This window comes from Cupressus sempervirens, chromosome 4 (assembly GCF_028749045.1).
Source record: "Cupressus sempervirens isolate cs-2001-9-10 chromosome 4, ASM2874904v1, whole genome shotgun sequence".
Classification (NCBI taxonomy): domain Eukaryota; kingdom Viridiplantae; phylum Streptophyta; class Pinopsida; order Cupressales; family Cupressaceae; genus Cupressus; species Cupressus sempervirens.
The window spans coordinates 856,971,670-856,991,919 of NC_143121.1; the positions used below are offsets into that span (position 1 = coordinate 856,971,670).

The 20,250-nt window shown below is 36.8% G+C and overlaps 1 protein-coding gene across 2 annotated transcripts; it reads right to left on the reverse strand.

Moving 5' to 3' along the window:
• Positions 1-1,647: 1,647 nt before the first annotated feature.
• On the reverse strand, positions 1,648-3,082 carry LOC149564109 (xyloglucan endotransglucosylase/hydrolase 2-like). Of its 2 annotated transcripts, XM_089827190.1 has the most exons (4): positions 2,784-3,082; positions 2,564-2,664; positions 2,262-2,455; positions 1,648-2,164 (listed from the first exon to the last, which is right to left on the reverse strand). In XM_089827190.1, exons 1-4 carry the CDS (start codon positions 2,944-2,946, stop codon positions 1,792-1,794), a joined length of 831 nt encoding a protein of 276 aa, XP_089683316.1. In that variant the 5' UTR covers positions 2,947-3,082; the 3' UTR covers positions 1,648-1,791. The 2 variants fall into 2 exon arrangements, with proteins under 2 accessions (XP_089683316.1, XP_089683315.1); XM_089827189.1 differs by having other exon boundaries at positions 2,262-2,664; positions 2,784-3,074.
• Positions 3,083-20,250: the final 17,168 nt, after the last annotated feature.

The following is a 20,250-nucleotide window of genomic DNA, read 5'->3' on the forward strand; positions in this document are numbered from 1 at the left end:
AGTGTTGCCAATAAAAATTGAGTATTGAGTTCATTTCCATGACCTATTTCCTACTCATTGATTTGTAAACCAAGCCTAACCTAATCAATTAGGTCTATGTTGCCTAGTAAAAGGAAGGGAATGCTGGAGCAGGACTAGAAATTGTTGCTACATTGAAAAGGGTATTCAAAAAACTATTTTTTTGGGGTCTTGTGTGGAAATTTTTTAATTTAGATCCAAAAAGAAATTCCAGGCAAGCTAAAAGGGGCTCATAGTGCTATAAGGCCAAATTGGGGTTTGAGGCTTTATGCAAGTGTTTGACTCAAACTAGTAGTGTAGACTATGTTAACTAAGTGCCCTAAGTTCATTTCACACCCTAGAATCCTTAGGACAAGCTTCTATGGTATTTTCCTAGTATTGATCTAGTTGAGGGAGATTGTTGCAAAACCCTTAAAGTGGACAAGATTGGTTCTTTGTCCTTGAATTCTTGGTGAAGTTGGAGAGTGTGTTTCTTTGATCCATTGGAGGATTGGAGGGAGGTGCCCTGCACCAAAGAGTGGGAAAGTCCATCTGAAGCTACCTAGTTGTGCACTCTGCATCACAAAAAGTGAGAGAGGTCCATGTTTTTGTAATTATATTCAATCTAATGAACTAGTTAGATCTGCTCTACATTTTAACATCTCAAGTATTCCCTCATGGTCTAACTCGCGAACCTTCCAAAGAGTCTTATTATGTGGTTTTCCACCATATTTTATCAAGTGCACATTTGATGCAACAACAAGATTTGAATAATGAAGAATCTTCCTCTCTATTTTCCAATCCTCGAACCACAAGTTAGAGCTCTTCATAGAATATTGTTTAAGCCATGTACTAGTTACAACCACCACACCTGTATGGTACTCTGAACCTTAACCAACTATAATTGAGTGATCCAAAATAATGTTTGCCTTGGATAAAACGACACAAATAATAATTTGTCCATTCTTCATTGTCTTTAGGTGCAATAACAACAAAAACATGGCCTGTAATGATAAATGTACAAAATGTGTTCATTCAAAAAATACTTAGGTAAAATTTATAAAGTTACATATTGAATATATATATATATATATATATATATATATATATATATATATATATATATATATATATATATATATATATATATATTACCAGGTTGCACTAGATTAGACAAGCGATCAAAGTCAATGGATGAATCCATCTCTACCATTTCTAGTGTTGTTGGGGGACAACATGTGTCAATTGGGTCCAAAACCTGTATATCCCATTTGTCCACACATCTAGTCAACTTGCACTCATCCCAATTTTCCTCTGCACATGATGGACAAAAGCATGACATTTTTCGTGTGTGGATACTCCATAAACCTGCATAAGAGCTTTTAAAAGAGTGCAACTCACTTGATCCTATTAGTTTGCAAAAATCCTCATATGGTGCAATGTTAGTATTATCTATCAACCAAAAAAATCTATGAACCGTAGACCCACCTTCCTTCTTGTAGCATTGTTGTATCATAATTTCTCATGCTCTTTTATTACTGATTTTGGTTTTGAGTGCTTGGGTTTGTTTGTTTTAGCCTGTGTTGAAACACATAACATTTTCGTTCCTCCTCATTTCCTAAGAGAAACTTTGAACTGTACAAATGAAAATAAATCAAATCAAATCGAGATGTATATTAATCGAATCATTACAACCAAAAAAGAGCCACTTGGCCCTAAAAATCGCTACAAAAAATGAAAGAATAAAAGAATTCGATGGAGCTTGGTGAAAGTTGATCCTCTGAAGTCGGATGCCTATGCCTGGCGACTGCATTCGGCAGGAAAACCCTGTGGGAACCTCTTACTGTCTGAACAGTAATCGTATATCATGTAATTCTTCCTCGCCCATTCGAGTTTCTGCTGCTCAGTCGATTCCAACGCCTCTGCAGTGTACCATGCATTTGCAGAGCAATCAGAGGAGGCAGAGCATGCCTCTGCTTTGAAGTTTGCATAAGACGCCACAAATGGGGATTCGCTCCAGTCGATCTTCACTGCACCGCCTCTGGTCGCCCAGTTGTCGGCGTTCCAGAGGCTCGAATATATTCTCATCGCCTGATTCTTCGGATATGCAACGCCCAAATCCTCGCTGTTCTTGAACACTCTCACCGGTGTTCCATCCACGGAAAACCTGCACAATGTCAGAAGTGCACGTTATTATCTACAGCAATGACGATGTTAAAAGCAGGAGGGCCAGACCAAAGAGGGATTTGACATTATCAACTCACATGATCTGTTTGGGATTCCAGAGGAGGGAGTAGGTGTGGAAGTCTGCGGTGGGGTCGAACCAGAGGTAGAACTGCTGCTCGCGGTTGCCTTTGCCCTGAGAGAACACATTGGTGTGCATTATGTACGGATCTCCCGAAAGATTCCCCAAGAACTCGAAGTCTATCTCGTCGTGTGTAGCCCCTTGTGAGGAAAGCTGCAGCAGAACATGAAGAGTACATTTTATTAGGTCATGCTCAAATTCACACAACAAAATAGTACTACTGCCCACTGGGCAAAAAATCAATTGGAGGGACAGACTTACATAGTAAGCGGTCACAGTGCCGGCAGAGTTACCAGGAACGAGCTTGATTTGCATATCAATTTTGCCAAAGAGATATTCATTCTTCGATTGGAACCCTGATCCTGTTTCCATAGAAGAGAGGCAGAGGAGGAGATTAGGATCGGTTCCACATACTGTAAAGAGCACGCACGCGCACACACATATATAGAAGCCGTAAGAAAATGAGATAAACGAAATATACCTGATGACTGATCGAGAGAGAGCTGCAAGTGTTGGCCATTGTCGAGTATCTTGGCGCGATCATTTCCCCATGTGATGTCAAAGTCGCTGTAGAAATCAGCAGAAACAAGGTGGGAGAATGCGAGCGCAAGGCTTAAGAGGAGGACACAGAGAATGAGGTCCATTTGGAAGTGAAGACAAAGGATGCAAAATGTCTGAGGTAAAGATTTTGTGAATGTTGTTAGTATGGGATAGGGATATCGATGGGATATGTAGAGGCAGGGTCGGGAGAGGAAGGGAAAGTGGGAGGATATTTCCCGTAGAGATATTAAAATGGATGAGTTGGAGGGCGCTTTGTATTTACCAGCGAGGCAAGGTTTTGGGTTTTGTTGCAGCACGCGGAGTTCCAGCTGGCTTAGCTCTGGCCATTATTATGAGACAGTTGTTTGGAGGCCATCTCAAATGCAGCGTCTTCGAAAGTTGGATGTAACGTTTCCTGGTCTACTAACCGGTCAAATGCCGACTATGGCATTTTGTCCCTTTTCAGAACGCGGTCGGTGGGAGTGGACCATCTTCTGGGACGGATGCAGTTGACAGAATAGTATTTAGTTGGTAAGGGGAGGCAACGGCTATCCAGCCAGTTCGTTTGACTAGCTGGATGCCTATCCATCCCGCCCTGCCCGTGGCTAAATAATCGAAGGAATGCATTCGATGTGACTGTTTGTTTGATTTATTAAGTTTGTTTGATCTATTAATTAATTTAAAACTCCAGAACTGTGTTTCTGTGATTTCTAAATTAATTAATAAATCAATAAAAATGTTATCTGACAATTATTAGAATACACACCCAGTACTTAAGCATATATTCTTTTTAAACATAAGTTTTTTTTACATTAGTTTTGATTTTACACTTTGACATTAATTTTTAAGAGATATTATATAGTGAAAGATTTCAAAAATTGGTGTGCATAATCTTTATATTATATATTATTTTAATACAAACATTGTCAAAATTAATATTCAAAATTAATTATAAGTATATATAATTGATAACTATATAATTATTAAAATGCATATCTATAAATTAAAATAGTTGTTAAGTGTTATATTTTATGATATTAGTTTTAAAATAATTTGAAATAAGTCTATTTATTTATTTAAATTTTAAAACAATTAGATTCTAGTATTAATGATTTGAAATAAATATTTAATAGATTAAAAAAATATTTTATACAATTTTGTTTGTGTATCATTAAAAATATATATATTATATTTTACAATATTAGCTTAAAAATAATTTTAAATAAACTAATATATTTTTATAAAATTATTCTACATGGTAGCATGCCTAAAAGGACAACCACTTTCAATCATCAAACGTAAGGCCACATCATTTACTCACCCACCCATGGTAAAATAGCTTTTAAAAATATATTATAAATTAAATGTATGTTTGGTAATAGAAGATAGCAAGAGTACTTTTTACTAATATAATTTTTTTAATTTATGTTCAAGCTTTTTATTTTTGAAATGTCATTAAGTTAGTTATAAAGAATTAAGTTACTTTATTAATTTTATTAGTTATATAGTATTATAATATAATATATTTAATAAAGATGATATTTATTAATTTGAAAATATTTATATATTATTTTAATAGATTTAAATTTTTTATTGAGTTTAGATTATTTAAAATATTATTTAAGAATTTTTATTTTTTATTTTTTATTAATAAATCATTATAACATAATCAATAATACTAAATTATATTAAAATTTGTCCCACTTAATTATGTCGCTACCTTATAACTAATACAAAAGTCTATCAATAATACTTATATGTAAATAGCTAATTATATCAAACATAAATAAGTAAGTCATTTTTATGAAAAAGAAAATTTTAGTTTTCAAATAATTAGTTAATCATATTTATACTATGAACTCTTCTAAAGTTGCAATTGTCTATATGAAAACTAGCTACTATATACTCTATATTTAAAATACATTGAGATGCATCGAAGCGTTGAATTTTTTTTTAATGCATATTAAAAGTGAATAATGAAAAAATTCAACACCTCGATGCATCTCGGCATATTTTACATATAGAGTATATATTAGTTAGTAGCAGTCGCGGCATGCATAACACATTGAATAATTAATTTGATTATGCTTAAAATATAACTTTACAATGTATATCATCGTTAGGTTTAGTATTAGGATTACTATTACCATATATTTATTATTATAATAATTAGGGATAAGTTTTAGTGTTAATGTGTTTACGAGTGGAAATGTGCTTAGTGTTAATATTAAAGTTAGGGATAGTGTTAGGGTCAGGGCCTGGACTTATATTATCATTACGGCTATAGTTTATGTCATGATCAATATTAGCGGCTAGGGTTAGGATAAAAGATTATGTTAATATAATGGTTAATGTTATGACTATATCCAAAGTTGGTGTTAGGGTTGAAATTTAACTTATAGGCCTAGAGTTAGGCTTGGGATTATGGCTAGAGTGTCTGTTTACATCATGGTTTGTATTATGGTTAGGATTGAAATCTTGATTAGGTTTGAGATTATAGCTTAGGATTAGGATTATCTTCAAGGTTTGGATTTATGTCATGGTTAGTATTATGATTAAGATTTAGGTTTCAATTAGAGTAACATTGGGGCTTATAATTAAAGGATTTTCATTAGGGTTAGGGTTTACATTGTTTTTAGTATTAGTGTGTTGCCCCACTTTTTTACCATATTCCAATTTTGCAAAGTGAATGATTTAACTCGTATTGTGATTAGTCTGGTCGAGTCAGTTAGTCCTTCCTTCCTCAAGTGTTAAGTTTCTCCATCAGGTTTCCATTTTTTTTCCTTTTCCCACATTATATAGTCAAGTTGGTGTTCCTTATAGTTTTGAGTCATGTGGGTAGTCTAGATCCTTACTTGATGGAGATTCTTGAAAAATGCTACCTCAGATGAATTTACTTGCAGCTTATTTGATCCGAGTATAAAGAAAGTTGAATTGGCGGAAAATCAAGTTTCTTCTTTTCCTTAGCGGGTTTTCGCACCTCGAAGGTGAAACTCCACAGAGATCTATAAATGCTATTTGTACGCTAAAACAAGGAAAGGTGAGTCATAATATGGATGGATCATTCAAGTATTATCATGTTTTCATAGTGCAAATCACTCAGAACTCACCAGGATGATCAGAATAAGCATTGGCGAAAAACTCAGAAATAGTTTCTCCTTTGGCGGGTTCCGAACCAAGAACTAAGTTTTTCGAAAACGCCTAAATAGAAGGGTAAAGTTACTAGTGGACCTCATTTTTCGCTTGCGAAGCCCTTTTTATGTTTTCCGAAGGCTTATCGTAAAGTGCTTAAGGCAGAAAAGGTAAAGCAAAAGCGTAAGCAAAAAAATGGAAATCGCCTTCTCCATTGCGGGTTTTCTACCCTCGAGGGCAATTTTCCACATCTAAGGAAAAATCGCTACTACAAGCATGGTAAGTGTTTGAAATGATCACAAGATGTGTTGGGACAAAAATAGAAGCAAAATAGTTAAATTTGTAAGGATATTTTGAGCAAAATCTAGCCAAGCGGATTTTTCCCCAAGGAGTACTCCTTTCTTATTTTTTCGAAACTGGGTGAAAACGGAAAGCTAAGTCAGTAATAAAGGAGAGTTACCGTTAGGCCAACAAAAACTGTGAAATGACAAGGAGAAAGCCGTTAGAACCCTTACATTTACTAATCCAACGGATTTGTCCTTAAATATGCTCATGTGGCGCAATTTGTAGAATTTAAGGGGCAGATTAAAGGTTTTCATATAAAGAAGAATCTAATAGAAATTCAAATCACTGCTTTACTGTTATACTTTTATATTGAATAGTGCTTCCGAAAAACTTCAAAGTTTAGGGTTCATTTCTTTACATTATCACAATTGTTGAATTTCTATCATTCTATATCAGGCAAGATGGCATCAAGATTCTCTAGTTTTGATGGGTTGGGAGGAATCATGTCAACATGGCAAAGTATCTCTGATAATTCATTACATTTTATGCAAGATTTTTGGAGAAGGCTAAGAACTGAGCCGATTCACCCTATAACAGAGAAATTAGAGGAAGTGGACTGGTGGAAGCAGTCGAGTTTCCTTTCGCAGTACAAGCTCCAAAGCTAATTGTGGAATGTATCAATCATTATAACTTGGACACCAAGCAAATCCTATTGCCTGACCAAACGGTATTGATTTCAATTGATAGGCAAGCAGTGGTGAACTGTTTGCGAATTTCAGAACGAGAGGAGTTCTCTAAGCTAACAATCGGAGGAGCCATGTCTGAATTCTCCCTGAGGAAGATGGTGTGGCAGAAGGAGATCATGAACTCCTGGTTCCAAAAGCCTAGGGGAGCAAAAAGTAAGATCCCTAAAACCCTGTTTGGCACGGATCTTAAGCCCAAAATTATGGATATTTTGGTCCTCTTGCATCGACTAAAAGGTGAGGTAGAAGCACTCAATTTTATAAAACAATACTTCTTTATGGTGCAAATTATCTGCTCAGACACACAGTACGTTGACTGGGCCTTTGAAGTTAGTGAACATCTTTCTAGGGCTCTCAGTGCAGCTAAGTTTTATAATTCATTTTATATGTCATCTTTCTTGATATATATGTTGGCCTCCCTACAATTATGGTCAGGACTCCCTAGAATAGAGAATTTTCCCCAAAATGTAAAGAGCTATGAATTTTATCCATGCTTGCAATTACAGAATAGCTATGTGGAGTATATCCAGGTTAATGATGCATTCACTATGAGAGTCTGTAGGGAACTCCAAGGGTGTCCAAAGTGGAGGTTCAGCCCAGAAGCAATGGCGGTCATCAGCCAATTTGGCTGTTATTTTATTCAATTCTCATCTTTCTCTTATTTCGTCTTGCAGTGTTTGACGGATTTTCGCTAAAGCTGCCTAGATATCCAGATTATATGATCATGCTCATCGAGATCATTAGGAAAGCAATCCAAGTAAATGTGCTGAGCGTAAGTTTGAGAAAGAAGGGGTATGAATTCCCCATAAAAGTTGGAGCTTATAGTTGTGAATCCAGATCTAATGTAAAGAACATACTCAAAGCATTTGAAAACAAATACAGACTGGAGGAGTATGAAGTGATAAGGCCCATGTTTGATCCAAATGGGTATGCTAGAGATGTGCTTCAAATTGGAAGCATCATCAAACATGTAACTACTATAGAAGATTATTGGGCCAATTGTAGAGATGAGCTAGAGAGCCAAGACCATGTCTTTGATAGACTCACAGTAGATCAAATAAAGACCTATGGCATTGAGTTGGATGTGGAAGGGCTAGAAGATGATGGGAAAAATATGTATAGTAATACATATTTGACCAAATTGAGAAACATCCCAATCATCTCTAAGCCCTGTGTAAACATAGAAGAAGATATTGATGTTATGATGGCATGGATCATCAAGAGGACTGGGAAATGGGTTGAGTGGACAGTGAAAAAAAGTCAGAGCAGGAGCAAGACTACTCAAGCTTCTCCAGCCACTGCTACTCCCACTTCCCCTCAAAGTGCGACACCTAGTGTTACAACTTCGACTACTCAAGGGCTGGCTCAATTTGCAGGAGGAGGTGATCAACCCCTGGAGAAGAATATTTCAATAGCTCCAACTTTCCAAGGAGTTTCTCTACCAATGATTGGAGCTCAGGCTGGTACTGAAGAAAAAGGGGCAAAAGAGCCGAAAGATGGAACCACCACTCCACCCTCACCCCCTCACACCACTCCAACTCCATCTCTGCATGCTACTCCAATTTCATCCCCCCGTGTTACCCCAATTTGATCACCTCATCATAGCCCTACTCCATCTATAGGTGCTTCCCTTTTGAAGCCAACTGGTTCTCCCATCCAGATAGTAGAGATTGGAGATGATAAGAGCAGCAGCAGCGAGTCCACTGAACCTAATGAAGCTACAAAGAGAACTCAAGAAGAACAGAATGTCTTAGGTTCATCTTGGCTCCTCTCTCAAGATCTGAAGAACCCCTTCTCTGCAACAACAGTAGCAATGACTCCAGTAAAGAAGAAAATGTTCAGCATAGAGTCACTTGGAATGGCTTCTAAGGTGATTGGTACAGAGTCCTGGCTTGAAGACACCATAGAAAGAAAAAGAAAGAGGAAAGATGAAAGCGTTCCTACAAAGGATGTTGTTTCTTAAGCGGTATGCTCTAGATCAGCCATAGTAAAAGCCAAGAAGCAAAAAACTTTGTCCATACTTGGGCAGGATCTAGAAACTGGACATTTGACTATGGAGATTGCAAAACCAAATAAAGCAGGCCAGATTGAGGAGATGACTCCTGAAGACTTCACTCTACATTCAATTGATCTTGGAGAGGCCAGACATGATACAAAAGTTGGCTTATGGAGATCAGGCAATGAGATAATAGAAGGTCAGTTAGAAAACCTCAAATTATCAAAGATTAAGATGAAAGCTAAGATAGAAGAAGTCAAAAGATTCATCAGGCAGCTAGGTTTTCCATTGGCAACCATTACTGGTGTGCCTACTACTGAAAATCCTACAGCAGAGGAAGTGCAAGCTTTCATCTCACAGCTCCAGAAAGATAGACATTTTGGTCAGATTAGGAAAGAGTGGATTGATAAACTCAATGCAGACGGAGTTGCTCTAATTGATCAAATTGGGAATGTTATACTTCGGTTGGAGATTGAGAAAGATAATATCTCATCTAATCAACACACTTTGACCGTGGAGAAAGCAAGATGTGATGATTGTATTTTTCTCTTGAAAATGATTATACAGTTGAAGGCAAAGGAGGCAGTTGAAGTAAAGATTTTGAAGAAAGGAATTGAACCCTTGTTTGAATGGCTCCAGGGTATGCAATTCAAGCTAGAGATGATTCAAGAAGCTAAAAAAAGACTCAAGGAAACAAAAGATAAATTGAAGAGAGCTCAAGATAGGGCATTTGAACTGATGAAAGGATTACACACTGATCCACAAACTAGTGGTCAAGGGAGAGCCCTTATTGGAGTAGAGATAATGAAGAACAACTTCTCCATGTATTTAAGTAACCTGTCAGGAATGGCTTTAAGCGTTCAAAATAGAGTGATAGAGCTACAGACACTAGGTGGATGCATACACGTAGCTGCTGAAGAAGTGATAGGACATCTAAATTCTGTGAAAGAATTGGCTCGAGAACATTCCAAATGGCTCTTAAGATTCACTAATGTACATGTGCCTAGTCATGAGGAATTAGTTCCCATTATAGTTGCCACTAAGGCATATAGGGAAAAATTTGAAAAGGGAAAGAAGTCTAAATGATTCAATGATGCCTCCTTTTCACTTTCTTTTATAGCTCCTACCAATTTTGTAAATTTTGTAATATGACAAACTGGCATCTTGCCATTTGTTTCCTCAGAAGATGAACCGATTAAAATTTCTATTGTAATGGTCATCTCTCAAAATCTATATGTATGAAGTTGAAGGATTAATGAAGGGTCGACAAAAATTTTGGTGTGAAGTATTGTTTGTTGCAGAGACAATTGAATGGTATTTTATTTCAAATCATTTTCTGTTCCAGTAGGTATTGTGATTAGTTAGTATTTCCTTTCTGTATCGTAGAGAACTAAGGAAGAACAGAGCTTCATTTCCCTTGTTTTCCAGAATACAAATGAATGTAATAAGTATTGTTATAATTCGTTTGACGAAAGGATTCTGTTAGTTTTCCCCGATTCATCAGTTGTATTTCATATTTGAGTTTGACTTAGTTTAGCATCAGTTGATTATGCGAATGGATTTATGGATTCATAAGATGTGTGGGTACATGAATCTGTTTCAATATTGAGAAGTTATTATCTGCCTGAGTTGGATTTAATTTAGCTCTAACTTGGTTATTCCTCTACTATTCTTGGGTTAAGAACATACCACAAAGTAGTTTAGGAAGAAAACAAAATTCATTGCAAATTTGTTTTAGGGAGCTATACCTATCAATTCAGAGGAAAGCTAAATTATTCACAAGAGGCTTTCCAACTATTTGTTATCAGATATTGTTCATAATTGGGTAATAAAGAGTAATAATATTAAAGAACAATCTGTTTACCAACAAATTTTTGGCGACTCCGCTGGGGAGATGAACAGTCGCTTGATCAAAAAGCCTATGTCATGAGGAAAAATGGTACTACCTAATGAAAACATAATCCCAATGCTCCAACCTAACCTTGGTTTTCAAGATGACCAAGAGGATATAATTTCATCCCTTAACACATTTATTTGGAGGCGCAAAAGGAACATTGAACATTATCAGAATGCTAGCCAAGTATTAGAGCAGGAAGAAAGAAGAGTTGAAGCCTTTGAAAGAGTTGTTCAAAGGAGAGAAATTTGGAGAGAAAAAAGACAATTAAGACAGTAAGCTTAGAGTTAAACTAGACCTAGCATCCTAGAACAATTTAGGTTCCTCAGAAGTACCAAGGAACAGGGTAGGCAAGATTCCACCTTTGATAAACTAACAGAGCTCGACTTTCCTATTTTAGAAGTTCCAAAGTGGAAAGGTGAAGGTAAAAGTTGGAGTAAACCCCCTTCCCCTGTTAGAAATCAAGATGCCAGCACTTTGCATTCCACTTGTCAGGTGTTAGCACTTCACGGAGTTACTGCACGTCCAGTTGCTAATTTTCCATCATATACTGCTAGAACAATCATGGCTACTCCATGGGCCACGGCAACAGGACCGTTAGCACTAAATTCTTATCATCCACTCCTAGCTGGTTCGAGGAAGAATTTCCCTAAATTCTCAGGTGATGGGAAAGTCACTACAGATGAACACATTAAAGCCTTCTTTGTGGCTACCCATATATTAGGGGTGGGACATGAAGATGTTGCTATAAGATTGTTCGTAGAAACCCTTACAAATAGTGCAGCAAACTAGTTTTATCATTTAGCTAATGGCTCAATAACTAATTGGGACATGATGAGAATTGAATTTGGGGCTAGATTCAAAACTGCGAAAGATGAACACGCCTTGCTAACACAATTGACTTCAATTAAGAAGCAACCAACTATGAGCATGAGGGATTTCGTTGCCAATTTCAATAAGATTAATAGCAAAATTCCTACTGTTGATAGACCCACACCTGGAAATCTAAAAACTTTCTTTATTAGTGTTATGCCTCCAGATATCAATTCTGATCTGAGAAGAGCACACCCCACTGATCTGGCTAATGCACAGAAGAAAGCTATTGAATGTGAGGATGATTTAATTTCCACAGGAAAATGGAAAGGAGAACTTCAAACTAAGGGGAGTTCTAGTAATACCACATCATTAGAAGAGATGATTCAGAAGTTGTCTAATGAACTAGTAGCGATGAAAAAGCAATTACCCAGATTCAATAGCTCTTATCAGTGGAATTACCAAAACTCACCAGGAAGAAGCAATGAAAGTAGATTTTTGCAGCTTATAGGTTCAAAACCTAGGTTGCAAATCGAAGCAGCACCAAAGAAGGGAAATATGTGCATCTTTCATTTGACCACAGATCATGATAGTGAGAATTGTCCGGAGACTGTTCATATGATGCATTTTTTATCTACTAATGAATTAAATATTGTAGCTTTGTGTTCAGAACCTGATTCTTGTTCAAATGGCGACTCTGGAAATTTATTTTTGGAATATGAATTGGATTCTAAATCAAAAGGTGAGTGTTACGCAACCATTGATGGAACTTCATACACAATACTTACCCGTGGACAAAGGATGAAGAATCAAGCCTCTAGTCATACTCACAAAGATGACTTCAGTCCTTCTACGAGTAAGGTACATACTGATCGAGAAACATCCACTTCATAAACGGGTAAGGAAAAGACATCTTTTGATTTCATTCAATTTTATGAAGAGCCAAAAGTTCAAATTTCCACTATTGATTATTTAAAGTCACATCCTTTCGAGTTAAAGAGATTAGTGGATAGATGTAAAGGAGATATCTCAAACTTGAATCATAATGTGACTATTAAAATTGAAGATGAAACCTTAACATCTAGCTTGTTTAATCAAGAAGATTCTACTATTTTAGCAATCTTCCCTACACAAAAACATGAACCTTTTTATATTTTATTGTACATCAATGGATGTAAACTTAGTAATTGCATAATAGATTCAGGTGCATCAAATAATGTTATGCCATATTCTATAGCTAAAGCCTTGGGACTAAATCTTACTAAAGTGCATGGGAGATGTTATTCTATGGATGCCAAACAAGTCCCTCTACTTGGATAGATCAAAGATGCTCAAGTAGCCTTAGCTTCACATCCGGAAAAGAAACTCCTATTGACTATCCTAGTAGCTAATATTCCAGCAAGCTATGGACTTATTTTAAGTAGAAGTTTTTGTCAAGACTTGAGAGGAGAAATAAAACTGGATTGGTCTCAAGCAGTGATACCTATTGGGAATAAGAAGGTCAAACTAGAACCTGAAGAAAAAGCAAAGTTCACAGTTTTGAAATCAAATGATCCTAAAGCTCAAATTATATATCAAGAACTGGAATTTGACAACTATATGTTGTTTACTAAAGAAGGTATGAACAAACAAATAGATGAAAATCCAAGTGATAAAATTCCCAATGAAAACAAAGATGTACCAGGCATATGGACTCTTGAATTTGACGGAAATTGTGCCTCTTCAAGATCTGGAGCAAATGTAGTATTGATATCCCCAGAAGGAGAACCTGAACCTATGGCTTTCAAATTGGAATTTAGGAATACGAATAATACCACAGAATATGAGGCTTTATTATTGGGAATAATGTCAACAAAGGAAAGAGGGATAAAGATTTTGAAAGCTCAAGGTGATGCTGAGCTTATTCTAAAGCAACTAAAAGGGCAGTATTTTGTTAAAACCATAAGCTTAAAAATTATAGGAATAGAGTATGGGATGAGATTGAAGGTCTGGATGCTTTTTCTATTGAAGCAGTTCCAAGGGAGATGAATACCAAAGCTGACTCCTTAGCAGTTTTTGCCTCTTTATTGCTCCCTCACCCATATTTCAAAGACAAGAAGTACCAAATCGAAATTGTATATCGATCTGCTATCCCAGATAACACAGAATCTTGGCAAGTCTTCAACGATGACAAGAGTTTGCAGATGTTTTTAGAGAATGACAAATCTAGTTTTGAACATGAGTCCAATGAAGGTGATCATGAAAGCTCTGATGTAATTGAGAAACAGTGTCAAAATGGAGAAGTTTCACTAAAAGGTAGTACCATTCCTCCATATTTTGTGGCTTTAGAAAAATTGTTTAATAGACATGATGTTTACATAAAGAAAAAGAGAGCGAAAAAGGGACCTACCACTTCATTGGAGACATTCATAAGATCCAAACTTATTAACATTGGGAAGTAGTGTTCACTTCAAGAAAAAGAGGCCGCAAAGCATCTATTTATGGAGTATAGAGATTTTTTTGCTTGGAGTTATGAAGATTTGAAAAGCTATAGTGATGGGAAGGTAAAACATCAAATTCTGCTTAAACTTGATGCAATCCCTTTCCGAAAAAAAAGAGAAATTATAATCCTAAGGTTGTAGATGCCATTTTTCAAGAGGTAGATAAGATGTTGAAGGCGAGGATAATTTATCCCATTCACCACTCCACCTAGGTAGCCAATATAGTACCCATCAGAAAGAAGAATGGAGAGATAAAGATCTGTGTTGATTTTCGCAATTTGAACCAAGCATCTCTAAAAGATAACTTCGCTCTCCCCAATATGGATTACTTACTGCAAACGGTAGCGGGATCTGAAATGATGTCTATCCTAGATGGATTCTCAGGTTACAATCAAGTCGAAGTAGAAGAGAAAGATCAACATAAGACAACATTCACTACCCCTTGGGGTACATTTGCATATCACAGAATGCCTTTTGGGCTTATTAACGCTGGTGCTACATTCCAAAGGTGCATGAGTAAGACATTTGCTGATTTGAAAGACTAAATCATAGTCATATATCTGGATGATCTCACCGTGTTCTCAAGAAAAAGAAAAGATCATATGGAAGATTTAAGGAAAGTACTACAGAGGTGCAGAGAGCATGGAATATCTCTTAAACCAAAGAAGTTAGTTTTATGTGTGATAGAAGGAAAGCTTTTGGGTCATATAGTGTCCCAAGAAGGCATTAGAATCGACCCTAAAAGAGTAGAGGCTGTACAGAGATTAAGTCTACCCTCAAACAAAACAGGGTTTAAGTCTTTTTTTGAACAGGTAAATTTTCTCAAAAGATTTGTGCCTGATTTCGCAGAAACTACTAAACATATAGTAGACATGATGAAAGGAAATTCAAATTTTAAATGGAATGAGGTGGGAAAACAAGCTTTTCAATATATAAAAACTGCTATTGCCCATACCCCAATTTTGAGTCATCCAAATTATAAACAAGATTTCTTTATTTATTGTTATGCTTCTGAGCATACTTTATCTGTGATATTAATGCAAGATAATGATGAAGGGGTACAAGCTCCTATAGCTTTTATGAGCACACCTTTGAAAAATCATGAACTGAAATATTCACAAATTGAATTTAAGCATGCTTATGCAGTAGTCAGAGCACTTAAGAATTTTCAGTTCTATATCTTACATTCACACTCTGTCATCTTTGTCCTAGACGTAGCAATAAAAAGTGTACTAACACAATAGGAAGTAGGTTGCAATGTCAGAGGAGCATGGGTAGCAAAGATACAGGAATACGATATTGAGATTAAACCTACAAAGTTGATAAGAGGGAATGCTTTGTGTAAGGCAATTGTAGAGAACAAAATCACTGGAGAGTCAAAATTACTGGGTGAGAAACAATTGGTGTTAGCTGTAAGTCTCCAAGATCCATGGTTTGAACACGTCATTTACTTTTTAACATATGGTGAATGCCCAAAGGGCCTAAATGCAAAGCAAAGAAGAGACCTTAAACTAAAAGCAGCTAAATATGTGATCTAGGATGGTAAGCTTTTCAAAAGAGCTATTGATGGTACTTTCCTTAGGTGTGTAGATAAGCAGTAGCAAGAAAAGTTATTGAAGACATTTCATGATGAAGCTTGTGGTGGACATTTCTCTTCCTTAGTCACAGCATTTAAAATACTAAGGCAATGTTATTACTAGCTTGGGATGTTTAAAGATGCATATGCTTGGGTAGCAAAGTGTGAAAAGTGCAAAATGTTCTCTAGACTTCCCCAACTAGTTGCCCTACCATTGAGACCTGTTAACATAGAAGGGCCTTTTCAACAATCGGGCCTTGATTTTATTGGTCGTATTAATCCCACATCCAGTGCTAGTCATCAATATATAATAATAGCAACTGGTCACTTCACTAAGTGGGTAGAAGCTAAAGCTACAAAGAAGACTACTTCCAAGGTGGTGTGTAGATTCATAAAAGAGAACATTTTGGTCAAGTTTGGTGTTCCTATCAAACTAGTGATGAATAATGCGTCTTACTTTTCTTCCATTGAAATTACTGATTTTTGTTTTGAGTATGGGATCACCATTGGTCATTCATCTGATTATTTCCCTCAAGGGAATGGCCAAGCAGAATCTAGTAACAAGAACTTAATTAATATTGTGAAGAAACTAGTTTCAGATAATCAGAAGACCTAGCACAAGAAACTTCATGATGCGCTCTGGGCAGACAGAGTGACACCCAAAAGGGCAATCGGTATTTCCCCTTTTGAACTGGTTTATGGAACTGAAGCCAATCTACCTCTACCTTTGGAGTTGGCGACGAGCAAGCTTAGAACAGTAATTGAGGATGATGTCTATAAAGATGGTCTGGAGAAGAGGATCCTATATCTGAGCAAACTTGAAGAAGAAAGGAGAGAAATTGTAGACCATATTACATAGCATCATATGCGATTGAAAGAACTCTTTGATAAGAGAACAAGACCGCGGAAATTCATGGTGGGAGACAGTGTGCTACTTTGGGACAAAAGAAAGGCTCTGAAAGGAATGCATAAGAAGTTTGATACTCTGTGGAAAGGTCCATTCAGATTTCACCAAACATTTGAGAATAACTCTTTCGAATTGGCTTATGAAGATGGTGAAGTACTCCCCCTGACTTACAATGGTAAGGATTTGAAGCTCTATCAAGTTTCAAATTGAAAACAAGTAACCCCTGTAATGTACTATAGTTAACCTTAGTGTTATGTGTGTGCCTTAGTTAGCCTTTTCCTTTCTGTTCTCTTTTTCTAGTTCCTTTTTTTAGTTTTTTTTGTGTTGCCACCTTTTATATCTTGTTACGAAACCAGAGATTTTGAGTCCCTTGCTTGGGTATACTCTACCCAAGTCCCCAGTCAGAGCTAGCTGTTGCCCCACTTTTTAACCATATTCCAATTTTGCAAAGTGAATGATTTAACTTATATTATGATTAGTCTGGTCGAGTCAGTTGGTCCTTCCTTCCTCAAGTGTTAAGTTTCTCCATCGGGTTTCCATTTTTTTTCCTTTTCCCACATTATATAGCCGAGTTGGTGTTCCTTATAGTTTTGAGTCATGTGGGTAGTCTAGATCCTTACTTGATGGAGATTCTTGAAAAATGCTACCTCGGATGAATTTACTTGCAGCTCATTTTATCTGAGCATAAAGAAAGTTTAATTATCGAAAAATCAAGTTTCTTCTTCTCCTTAGCGAGTTTTCGTACCCCGAAGGTGAAACTCTGCAAAGATCTATAATTGTTATTTGTAGGTTGAAACAAGGAAAGGTGAGTCATAATATGGATGAATCATTCAAGTATTATCATGTTTTCATAGTGGGAATCACTCAGAACTCACCAGGATGATCAGAATAAGCATCGGCAGAAAACTCAGAAATAGCTTCTCCTTTGGCGGGGTTTGAACCAAGAACTAAGTTTTTCAAAAAGGCCTAAATAGAAGGGTAAAGTTACTAGTGGACCCCATTTTTTGCTTGTGAAGCCCTTTTTATGTTTTTCAAAGGCTTATAGTAAAGTGCTTAAGGCAAAAAAGGTAAAGCAAAAGCGTAAGCAAAAAAATGGAAATCGCCTTCTCCATTGCTAGTTTTCTACCCTCGAGGGCAATTTTTCGCATCTAAGGAAAAATCGTTACTAGAAGCATGGTAAGTGTTTGAAATGATCACAAGATGTGTTGGGACAAAAATGGAAGCAAATTAGTTAAATTTGTAAGGATATTTTGAGCAGAATCTAGCCAAGCGGATTTTTCCCCAGGGAGTACTCCTTTCTTGTTTTTTCGAAACTAGGTGAAAATGAAAAGGTAAGTCAATAATAAAGGAGAGTTACCATTAGGCCAACGGAAACTGTGAAATGACAAGGAGAAAGCCATTAGAACTCTTACATTTACTAATCCAACAGATTTGTCCTTAAATTCGCTCATTTGGCATGGATTGTAGAATTTAACGGACAAATTAAAGGTTTTCATACAAAGAAGAATCTAACAGAAATTCAAATCATTGCTTTACTATTATATTGAATAGTGCTTCCAAAAAACTTCAAAGTTTAGGGTTTGTTTCTTTACATTATCACAATTGTTAAATTTCTATCATTCTATATCAGGTAAGATGGCATCAAGATTCTCTAGTTTTGATGGGCTGGGAGGAATCAAGTCAACATGGCAGAGTATCTTTGATACTTCATTACGTTTCTTTAATATGCAAGATTTTTAGAGAAGGTTGAGAACTGAGCCGATTCACCCTATAATGGAGAAACTCGGAAGAAGTGGACTGGTGAAAGCAGTTGGCTTTCCTGTTGCAGTACAAGCTCCGAAGCTAATTGTGGAATGTATCAATCATTACAACCCGAACACCAAGCAAATCCTATTGCCTGATCAAACGGCATTGATTTCAATTGATAGGCAAGCGGTGGTGAACTGTTTGTGGATTCCATAACAAGAGGAATTCTCTGAGCTAACAATCGAAGGAGCCATGTCCGAATTCTCCTTAAGGAAGATGGTGTGGCAAAAGGAGATCATGAACTCCTGGTTCCAAAAGCCTAGAGGAGCAGAAAGTAAGGTCCCTAAAACCCTGTTTGGCACGGATCTTAAGCCCAAAATTGTGGATATTTTGGTCCTCTTGCATTGACTAAAAGGTGAGGTAGAAGCACTCAATTTTATAGAACAATACTTCTTTATGGTGCAAATTATCTGATTAGACACATAGTACATTGAGTAGGTGTTTGAAGTTAGCGAACATCTTTCTAGGGCTCTCAGTGCAACTAAGTTTTATAATTCGTTTTATATGTCATCTTTATTGATATATATGTTGGCCTCCCTACAATTATGGCCTGGACTACCCATAATAGAGAATTTTCCCAAAAATGTAAAGAGCTATGAATTTTATCCATGCTTGCAGTTACAGAATAGCTATGCAAAGTATATCCGGGTTAATGATGCATTCACTATGAGAATCTGCAGGGAACTCCAAGGGTGTCCAGAGCAGAGGTTCAACCCAGAAGCAATGGTGGTCATCAGCCAGTTTGGTTGTTATTTTATTAAATTCTCATCTTTCTCTTATTTGTGTCTTGCATCATTTGATGGATTTCCCCTGAAGCTACCTAGATATCCAGATGATATGATCGTGCTCATCGAGATCGTTAGGCAAGCAATCCAAGTAAATGTGTTGAGCGCCAGTTTGAGAAAGAAGGGGTATGAATTCCCCATAAAAGTTGGAGCTTATAGTTGTGAATCCAAATCTGATGCAAAGAACATACTCAAAGCATTCGAAAACAAATACAAACTGGAGGAGTATGAAGTGATAAGGCCCGTGTTTGATCCAAATGGGTATGCTAGAGATGTGCTTCAAATTGGAAGCGTCATCAAACATGTAACTACTATAGAAGATTACTGGGCCGATTGCAGAGATCAACTAGAGAGTTGAGACCGTGCCTTTGCTAGACTCACAGTAGATCAAATAAAGACCTATCACATTGAGTTGGATGTGGAAGGGCTAGAAGATGATGGGAAAAATATGTATAGTAATACATATTTGACCAAATTGAGAAACATCCCAATCAGCTCTCAGCCATGGGTAAACATAGAAGAAGATATTGATGTTATGATGGCTTGCATCATCAAGAGGACTAGGAAATGGTTTGAGTGGACAGTGAAGAAAAGCCAAAGTAGGAGCAAGACTACTCAAGCTTCTCCAGCCGCTGCTACTCCCACTTCCTCTCAAAGCACCACACCTAATGTTACAACTTTGGCTACTCAAGGGCTAGCTCAATCTGCGGGAGGAGGTGATCAACCCTCGGAGAAGAATATTTCAATAGCTCCAAATTTCCAAGGAGGTTCTCTACCAGTGATTGGAGCTCATGTTGGTACTAAAGAAAAAGGGGCAGAAGAGCTAAAAGATGGAACCACCGCTCCACCCTCACCCCCTCACACCACTCCAAATCCATCTCTACATGCTACTCCAATTCCATCCCCCCATGTTACCCCAGTTTCATCACCTCATCATAGCCCTACTCCATCTGTAGGTGCTTCCCTTTTGAAGCCAACTGGTTCTCCCATC

Excerpts from the sequence above, each read along its gene's own strand:
- LOC149564109 (XM_089827189.1), bottom strand. The coding sequence starts at position 2,946 with ATGGACCTCATTCTCTGTGTCCTCCTCTTAAGCCTTGCGCTCGCATTC. Across the intron at positions 2,665-2,783 it reads CTCTCTCGATCAGTCATCAG|GATCAGGGTTCCAATCGAAG; the intron begins GTATATTTCGTT and ends CTATGGAAACAG. Across the intron at positions 2,165-2,261 it reads TGGAATCCCAAACAGATCAT|GTTTTCCGTGGATGGAACAC; the intron begins GTGAGTTGATAA and ends GACATTGTGCAG.